Source organism: Bubalus bubalis, chromosome 23 (assembly GCF_019923935.1).
Source record: "Bubalus bubalis isolate 160015118507 breed Murrah chromosome 23, NDDB_SH_1, whole genome shotgun sequence".
NCBI classification, from domain to species: Eukaryota; Metazoa; Chordata; class Mammalia; order Artiodactyla; family Bovidae; genus Bubalus; species Bubalus bubalis.
In genome coordinates, this window is record NC_059179.1 from 36324785 (window position 1) to 36334944 (window position 10160).

Consider the following 10160-nt stretch of genomic DNA (forward strand, 5'->3'; position numbering starts at 1 on the left):
CACAAAGAGTCAGACACAACTGAGCGACTGAACTGAACCGAACTGAAACCAGGGCATTGGATGCAGCCATTGCTTGTATAAATTTAGGAAAGGCTTTACTATTTCTGTACATATTAACACATGTTCCTGTCAATCAGTGGACAAAACAATATTCTTCATTACCTTTGATAGCTAGAGATCCACTTTCATGTAGATATTCAATTGATAATACTAATGATCTTTTTCTCATTTTAAGACATTTATTCACAAAATTTCTACAAGTTGTCTTTCTTCTATGTGCATTTCACAGCTCTATCCGTAGGGTACTTTCTTACCTCTTAAAAGCAATGTAAGAGAATGAAAAGACAGACAACAGTCTGGGAGACAATATTTACTAAACCTGTATCTGAAAAAGGACTGGTATCCAAAATGTAAAAGAAATATCTTAAAATTCAACAATAAGAAAACAAACAAGAAAATTAAAAATAGACAAAAGGTCTGAATGGATACCTCACTAAAGAAATATGTGCATATGACAAATGAGTATAGGAAAAGATGCTCAATATCATATGTTATTGCTTCTGCTTTCTGTTTAGCTGCCAAGTTGTCTCCAAGTCTTGTGACTGTATGGACAAACTATAGTACCTCAATACAATGGAATATTATTTAGCAATAAAAGAAATGGGTCATCAAGCCAAAAAGAGATATGGTGGAACTTAAAGGAATATTGCTAAGTGAAACAAGACAATCTGAAAAGGCTACATACTGTATGATTCCAACTATATGACATTCTGGAAAATGCAAAGCTATAGAGATATTTGAAAAAAAGATCAGTGGTTACCAGAAGCACAGGGTAAGGGGAATGATAAACTGGTAAAGCCCAGGAAATTTTTAGGGCAATGAAACTATTTTGTATGATGCTTTCACAGTGAGTGTATGACAATATGCATTTATCAAAACCCATAGAACTTTGTGTATAGCCCAAAATGTGATCCCTAATGTAAACTATAGAGTTTAGTTAATAATCATGTATCAATATTGGTTCAACATTTCTGTAAACCTAAAACTACTCTAATTAAAAAAAAACAACAATATGCTGACTTTTGTTATACACACACACACACACACACAACCAATAGTAACACTGAAAGTTCCTGATACTTTTAGAACACACTTGTGTTTGGACATAGAAACAAAGGTATGGAGTCATATCCACACTGATCGTGGGGTTTTGTCACACAGCAATTTGCTTGTCCAAAGTCAGAGTCAGTTAATTTTGTTAGGTCCTTGCTCTTCTTCATGTATACAGTTCATATGTCCGAGGTTAGAAATACTGTAAAATGTAATAAAGAATGTATTTATGCATATAACTGTATCACTCGGCTGTATAGCAGTAATTATTACAGTGTTGTAAGTCAACTGTGTTTCAATTGAAAAAAAGTAAAACAAGATATAAGTAAAGGGTAAACCACTTGACAACTTCCAGTAAACAGCTTACATGTTTGATCGCTGAATATAAAACAATACTAGGCCACCACTGTTGAAATCCCCAAAATGTCTAACCAAACGTTTACCTGCCTTTTCCTCTTCTTCCAGGCCTTGCAATTGCCAGTGCCCTAATAGATATTTCACAGCAGAAGCCTTCAGATAGTAAAGACAAAACTTCAGGAGTCCGAAATCGAAAACACCACCTCTCAACGCGTCAAGGAACTTGTGTCTGAGAAACAGAAACTGCTCCTGTAGATTCTGTCATGTTTGACTCTGTAAATGGCTTCCATTAAAGGCTGGTCCAAGGCCTCAGTTTTCACGGAGACAAATCTCTGTATGGTCCCAGGGCCCAAACACAGTTCCCTCTGAAAGGGGAATGACCCGAGTGGCCAAAGAATGTTCATGAGTTTTATAAAATTTATAGTATTGATGGTCACAGGTGATAAAGTTAGTTTTTACAGCTATCTTAGGCTTATCATAGATAACATTAAAGTACTCTGGAAAAAAAAGATGTATATTGTTTCTTAATGCAGATGAAAAATATGTAATTCATATAAACCAAACTGTTTATATCCCAGGACTTTAAAGAAAGACATTTTATAATGCCTGAGTGATGAGAATTGTACAGTTTTTGCCTCCTAAGCAAACTTATGTCACTTGTATATGAACAGGAAATGAACAAACTGCAATGGCTTTAAATACTATTTTATCTCCTTGTAAATGTAAAAGCAAGATTTTGATTTAGTAGGATGTAGGTAAATGTATTTAAATATTTCACAGGACCGTATCATGTCCAAACTCAGTTTTCAAATGTGATTCTTTTTCACCTAACTGGAATGCAGACCAAAATGAATCCATCTGGCTAGATGGTATTGTGCAACTTCACAGGAGGTTTATTAGAATTCTGAGTGACGAGGACATTGCTGTCGTCCATGCCAACTGCCTAACTCATTATCAGAGCTGATAGAGCATGGAAAAGCTGGTCCAGCAATCAATTTTTCCCCTCCTTCCCAAACCAGCCTCCAATGCCACAAACCTGAAGAGAGCTGAAATAGTTATTTTACAGTATGCAAGCTTCTGCTCTAATATGGTAATTTTTTTAATGGCCTCAGAATCATTGGATCAGACCTCAGTGATCCATCTGCATTTTTATAAGAATGGATCACGTTCGTTTGGCCCTCCTCTCCTAGCTGCTAGATTTTATCTACCTTTTACAAACGCTGTGAAAAGCATTTTAGAGTCAAAACCCCCTCTAAGTCATAATATGACCCAGGTTTCTTCCTGCCAACTGTTTTCACTTAGAATCCAAGTAGAGAAGAGCATTTGCTGGCAAGCATCTACAGTATTCCTATTTCTAACACGAGCACATTGGTGTCATGAAAGTCTCCAATTTGAGAAATAAAATAAGTTTGTCACTGCCCGCATTCAGCATATTCTTAATGATTCAAACATCTGAATTATGGCAGAAAGGGAAGACGGTTTAAGACAGCTTTCACACTGGAACGTAGAATCACGCGTGTCCTAATTTTTGCCAGCCGTCCACTAGAACTCAGTAGATGAACAGAGCTTGTTTGGAACTGCAACTTCTTAACTTCAAGGTGACTACAGAATATATGAAGAGAGCAGTGACAAGAGACACATCCAAAGCTGCTCTGTGCAATAGAGTTTTGTTCAGTATGAAAGTCATTTAAATATAATTGATGTTTAGTACGCTCTATGTACTTACCACATTCTTTGGATTTCTGGAAGATAATGACACTTTACTGTTTACAGCTAATGCATAGTTACTTGCATGCTCTGGTTGTACAGTAGCAGAATATGACCCTATTGTGATATTAAATGTTTATTTCACAATGCCACTTTTACATAGCCAGCTTAATTTGATGAGGATCAAATGTGATGTATCGCAGGAATGATCATAAATATGTAGTTGCATCATATATAAGATTGCTAGGTTGCGTCTAACCACGACTATGTCATTGTTTTGATGATTAGGCATTTATGAATTATAGTATATATTCCTTATGTTGGCATGATAATTTTGCTATTTTCCAGGCATTAAAAGTTAGACTAATTCTTAGATCAATTTAATCTATAGCCTATGGGGTTTGGGTAGGGATAGGAAGTGGAGCTGTTTGTTTTTAACCTCCCTATGAAATTTTCTTTCAAAAAAAAGAAAGAAATTGAGCGAAGTTTGTAAATGTCTCCTGAAAACAATCAAGCAATTTTATTAGCTTTCTGGGGGAGCCCTTTAAATGTTGATTTTTTTCTCATGGAAAAATAGATTGACAAAACTGATGAATACAAAAGTAGAATCATGTAAAAATAAAATGATTGCCCAGTTTGCTTAATACTCTGTAACAATTATAATGAAAGCATATATAACAAAGAGACAGAAATATACAGAGTTGAATGTAAAATCTATTTCAGCTGTGTTTTTAGAGAGGCTAAACAAATGGAATTACTGTGAAAGAACTGTCAAGCCTCACTCATCTCAAATCTCAGAGTTCTTAAAATTTGTAAATCTGAATTTTAGACAATTATGGGACATAATGCAATGTTAGGTTAAAGTCATATACTCGATGTTTCTGGGCCAAATATGGCTAACTCTGTGACTAAATTATGCAATATCTTCTCAACTTTCCAAAGCTTTTTACTGGCAAGAAAATACTTTACCCTATGTGAAATAGATTGAAAAGACCTTGGGGATAATCGCTTTGAATCTGTATCATTTTCTTTTTTCCCCACATCCCAAACACTTTTAATCTGGAAGCTTCCTTTGAAAAAAAAAAAAAAGAAAGAAACCACAAGTATACGCAGATACCGTTCAAGAAGTTAGGCATTAAATGACTGATTCTCTTGAAAATTTACCTTAATGGAACTCTGTGCATTTCCGTTTAGAATGACTTTGAAAAATTCTTTAACTTTTAGGATTTCTTATTCCACCCAAGATGAAAAGCTTTGGTAAATAGAATGAAAAGTTTTAGTTAAAAAAAATTTTTTTAATCATTTTAATAGTGGAAAATTAGAGATTTCTTGTTAAAGAGGATGCACATGCTCACAGATCAAATTAATACATTTGAAGAGGACTGAGATTTTCATAATTGCTTTTAAACAAAAATTTATTTAGTGAGACACATAGAAGGAAAATGTATGCCATATACTATGGTGTTATGTTCAGTAGGAAAACTACAAATAGAGTATATTTCGACCTGTAATCGATCCTTACTGTGCTTCCCAATATCTCCTTTTCTTTGGGTTACAGGAAGGCAGCAGTGACTACATGGCTTTGCGCTGCTGCAGGGTCACTTAGAGTGCAGACCGGTGGTTGGGCCCGAGAACAGATGTTGCAACCAGCTTTGAGCTGTGCGATGCTGGCACGTTTTACCCTTTCGAAGCCTCAGACTTACCATCTGTGTGGGGAAGCTACCGTACTCACCTTGCAGAGCTGTTGTGAACCTACAAGACAGTGGACATAATAAACACAAAGCTTCCACAATGGGCCCTCAGTGCAGTATATGTAGCTGGTTTTTAACAATCGTGGGGCCATTCTTTTTCTACCAATTGTTTTATAAATTCATCTCTTAATTTTTCATTCCTATTTTCACCATCTGTAAAAGCCACGTAGGTGTTTGCAAATGAAGATTTCATAAAAACCTCGAGTCAGTTCCTATATTTCTAGACTATAGAGATTCCTAAAAAAATCTATTTGGATATTTGGGTCAATATCAGCTTTGACTCTTTCAAAATATATAGTTTTAGTAAAGCATTTTTTAAATGATTGCTTGGTGACATTTAGACAGGAACATCGATTGTCACTTTCATGTTCAAATTTGGCAAGAAGGGATCGGTCCTTACATTTGGTTGTCATACGTGATACATCTTTGTGGCACTGAACATAAAACTATGATTTGAAAAGTGTTTCATATAAAATGTTTTAAAAAATTAAAACTGATCAAATGAATGAATTCTACCTGCTTTAAAAAAAAATCAACTTTCCAAAGCCTCTTTGCTAAAATAGGTGTGAGTTTACTTAGATGAGTTTGGAACTTGATCATGTGAACTTCCTGGGTCAGTGCACATTCCTGCCTCTGCCTGTAGAGATTAAGGTACAGAAGGACTGGATTGGACCCTGGAGATTCATATGCTTAATAAGCAAGCACCTCAGTGATTCTTAGGATTAGGCAAATTAAGGATACATTGCACTAGGCCAAAGAGCTGCCTTTATTTACAGTTAGAAGAATTCCTTTAAATAATGAAGTCATCATTCTAAGTCAAAATGCTTTAAATAATTTTTCAAGGAATACAAGCCATCTGGTTGGTGTTACAGCAGTGTTTTCGTTATAGTGTACATGTAACATTTTAGTTGTATCAAATTTTTTAAATTAAGAATTAGAACCATCTCAGTATATATGTATACAGGTATGCATGCCAGTGTTGAAACAGATTGTGTAAAAGTTCAAACCTGCTTTAAAAAGCCAACATTTTATGATATAGTATGCTATTCATCAGGAGTTTAATTGCTGAAATAAAAACATTGGATCTTCCAACCCCCATTGCCAATGCAGTTTTGTTATATATATATATTTTACCTCCCCAAGATCATCTAGGAAAAAGCACTCAACCAAAGGAGAAGTTTATCTGCCATCTATGACTTGGTTATAAAATTGGGTTATTGAATTCCACATTCAAAATATATTTCTCTCTCCTTCACCTGATTTTTGTTGGCCTTTTATACATGTTCTCTTTGGGTTTGTTTTTTTAATAGATTTTTTTGGATGTGGATCATTTTAAAGTCTTTATTGAATTTGTTACAATATTGCCTCTGTTTTACATTTTGGTTTTTTTGGCCACGGGTCATATGGGATCTCAGCTCCCTGACCAGGGATCAAACCAGAACACCCTGCATTTGAAGGTGAAGTCCTAACCGCTGGACCACCAGGGAAGTTTCCCTCCATGTTCTCTTTGAATTGCAAGCTGAACACTTCAACTGTTCCTGAGAATGGACGCCTAAGTGGCCAAGATTCCAGCCCAAACTGAGGATCTCTGTCCAAACCATGTGTTCTGTGTTTACATAAGTTGTTCTTGTTGTTCTTTAGTCACTTATTCGTGCCCGACTCTTTTGCGACCTCATGGACTGTAGCTTGCCAGGCTCCTCTGTCCATGGGATTTTCCAGGCAAGAATACTGGAGCACCTGGGTGGCCATTTCCTTCTCCAGGGGATCTTCCCTGACTCAGGCATGAAACCTGTGTCTCCTGCATTGGCAGGTGAGTTCTTTATCACTGAGCCACCAAGGAGGCAGTGAAAGTCCTCTTTCTGACTCTGGTGCAGTCGTGGCATAGCTGAGGAGTTTTCTAAGAAAAGACTGCTTGTTCTTTGGCGAGTTTTGGGTTTCATCCCCACGTTGCCCTCTGTGGCCTGGCCCATGTCTGTGTCACTGCTCTTGTGGGCCTTAGTCTGGCGTTATTAAGAAGGGAGTAGCCAAGACAGATCCAAACGCCTCTCTTCTCTCCAACCCCACAGGAGGACCAAGTATCTCTGACTCTTCTTGTGCTCAGGGGCTCAGGCAAACCCTCTGTCTCCTGACCTAAGGCCGAACCCTGAGGGTGGCCCTGCTAGTACTCTGGGGGATAACATGGCAGACCCTTTCTCCCAGGCAGCCCAACTCCACACATCCCAGAGGTCAGGTCAGGGAAGGGGACCACTCTGCCCTGAAAAACATGCCCAGCCTGCTAGCATGCCCCAGAAAAGAGAGTTTGGGGGGGGCGGGCCTCAGAGGAAGATGTGTCTGAAGCACGTAGCACTTAGAGTTGAACCCTGGCTCCTCTTACAACAAAAAGCAGCAACTTCTCTGAACGTCTGAGCCTGGAGCATCCTCCTCTTCCGTTTCTTGATGGTGGATCAGTGCTTGTTGGAGGATTTGAGGATTTCAATTCAACACTTATTTTTCTCTGCCCTGAGAGATTTCCTCTGGGAAGTCACCTGTAAGTGGCTGGAGTGAGGGGCTGGCATTCTTTCAGCTCAAACTCACAGTGCTTTCTGATGAACATGCAACCCCATCTCCAATTTCTAATGCATTCTTCTTGTTTAGCATCAGGGTGCCTGGCACAGCTACAACCACCAAGAAGTATTGTTGACCTTTACTTTCTCCAGGTGCTCAAATGAAAACAGCAAGTATTATTATTTTGCCTCCTAAATGTGAAAGTACATTGTATTTTGGATGAGCTTCTAGAAACTGCACCCCCCTCCTCCACTCTGACCTGTCTGCCTTCCAGGGATCCCACCCTTTGATGAGGAAATAATTGTGCCCTGCTTGACTGGTTGTGCAGCAGCCCTGAGTGAACAAGAAACTGAACCCCTCGAAGACCCCTCCAGATATGCTGTGTTCTACTCATCCATCCAAAGGTTTGACCAGTTTTATTTTTGGCAGAAGTGAAATTTTCACTTAGGCAAGACAGCAGTTTAAGCACCATCCTCTTTAAACCAGCTATGAGCATGGTCAGATAGGAGAGCTCACTCTAGAAAATCCGCCTTGGGAGATGGCATTACTGAGCAAATTCTTGAAACAATTCTTTGTGCCTCTTTAGCCCCTGTTGCTGAAAGATTCCTTAAATGTTGTGCTTTTCAGTGATGTATAGGTTGTGTTAGAATAGGTCTTGTATGGGATATATTTGAGTTTTAGTGTGAGCTCAAATGCCAATTCTTTTAATGTCTTGGATCAATTGTCTAAACTATTCCTAAGTAACCTAGGATAAAAAATGCTCATCTGTCTTACCTAGGTGTTGTGATGGGTTTATGTTGTTGTTGAAATAGGAAGTAGATCAGAGTTTGATGTTTTATCCATATACTATGAGAAGATTCAAAGTTAAATTCAGAGAATCATATGTAACAATTCATGCGAAGAGTTGACTCATTGGAAAAGACTCTGATGCTGGGAGGGATTGGGGGCAGGAGGAGAAGGGGACGACAGAGGATGAGATGGCTGGATGACATCACTGACTCGATGGACATGAGTCTGAGTGAACTCCAGGAGTTGGTGATGGACAGGGAGGCCTGGTGTGCTGCGATTCATGGGGTCGCAAAGAGTCGGACACAACTGAGCGACTGAACTTAACTGAAAGGGCATATATGTGCCAGAGTTCCCAAATAACCAAATTATAATAGAAACCAATGGTATATATTACCTGGTAATTCAGAGTTGTGCTTTTCAAGATTTTTAAAGTATTTATTACATTCTGCAAATATTTTCTCAACTTTAGAGGGTAATTTTACAGCAAATACCAACAGATTGTTTTTCTTTCCCATCATCACACATCTTTCCGACCCTTCATCAACTAGTCAGCTTGTTTCCCCCTGTAGCAGACTAGCACTCTCATATCTCTATCAATGCTTAAAAAAATAAATAACATAAAATAGGTCTTGAACATCTTTGTTCCCTTGTGACAATGCACATTGGCAGTGGTAATCTTTTCCTTTAGATCAGCTTGTTTGAAATACGACGGTACTTAAAAGGAAGGCCGGCTGGAAGGACACCAATAAAAATACCAGCTCAGCTTAAAACAATTTGATTTCAACCTAAAATGAATTACCTTGCAGCACAAATAGATAATGGCAAACGGGATATCCTACTTATCAGGACTATTCCCTGCGGAGAGTTAGAACTCCAGGTTCATTTGAAGCTCATTGCCCTGTGAGGATAGAGAATACGGTCTTCTGAACATTTATGTGCAGATGAACTAGTTGGAAAAGGAAACAAACTCTGAGTACGCAACATCCAGCCCTTGCTGATTCCTGAAGTGACAGCTCCAATTTGACCTTCAACGTTGCAAAAGTGCAATGGGATGACTGTGAAAAGAAGCAACCCTTCTGTAAGGCAAAAATACCAAATAGCATCATTTCGTTTCTCAAGAGGCTGTGTCTCTCATAAGCTTTACAAACTAGAGGTTTGTAAAGATATATAAGGATACTTTGTTTGTGTTTTTGTACATAATAGGCACTGTTTTAATGACAAGATTTTCCTTTCCTAAACCATACATAGAAGACAGTTATGGGATAGGCTTTTCATTAGTAATTCTTACTTTGATAGCATATATGAACCACATGGCCTTTTGCACATTAGTGAATTGAGATTTATTTTGTCCTAAAGTAGAATGGCCAAATAAAGAATATACCTTAATGGGAATCCATGAGAAAAAAATAACAGTTTTTCTACTGTTTCAATATATCATAAGATTCTTATATCCTCTCATAATACATTGATTCAGTTAATGACAGTCTCCTTTCTCTGTCCCTCTCAACCTCCCCTCTCTCTCATGCCAATTACTTTGTGTAGATATTCTCAATGTCCTCTTTGTAATGTAGTCTTCAAGGGTTTATTTACAGTATTTTCAAAGATTATGACTATGTCAAATTTATTATCTTGGTGAAATAGAAGATAAAGAATAATAATTAGAAATCTTTACAAAGTTTGCAATGTATTGTGACTGTTGGTAAAAAGTTTGATTTCACATGCAAAACAAGTCATTTCATATTACTAAAATTAAATGCAAACTCCCAGAATTGGGTCTTAACCACATTAATATCAATTTTGAAACGGCAGCATTGTTGGGGTCATTTGTGCTTTATATTACATGAACCAGTTTAAACTATACACGAACCAAAAACACCCAAAGAAGCAGAGGTGGTTGAATCA

General features: G+C 37.7%; 1 protein-coding gene across 2 annotated transcripts in view; it reads left to right on the top strand.

Moving 5' to 3' along the window:
* The window catches only part of ATRNL1 (attractin like 1), an 802632-nt gene extending 796612 nt beyond the window's left edge, over window positions 1-6020 (top strand). For both annotated transcript variants that reach the window (XM_025273995.3, XM_025273996.3), the window contains one exon: window positions 1576-6020. In XM_025273995.3, coding sequence (XP_025129780.3) covers window positions 1576-1700 — 125 coding nt within the window. In that variant the 3' untranslated portion in view covers window positions 1701-6020. The remainder of the gene's footprint in view (window positions 1-1575) is intronic.
* Window positions 6021-10160: the final 4140 nt, after the last annotated feature.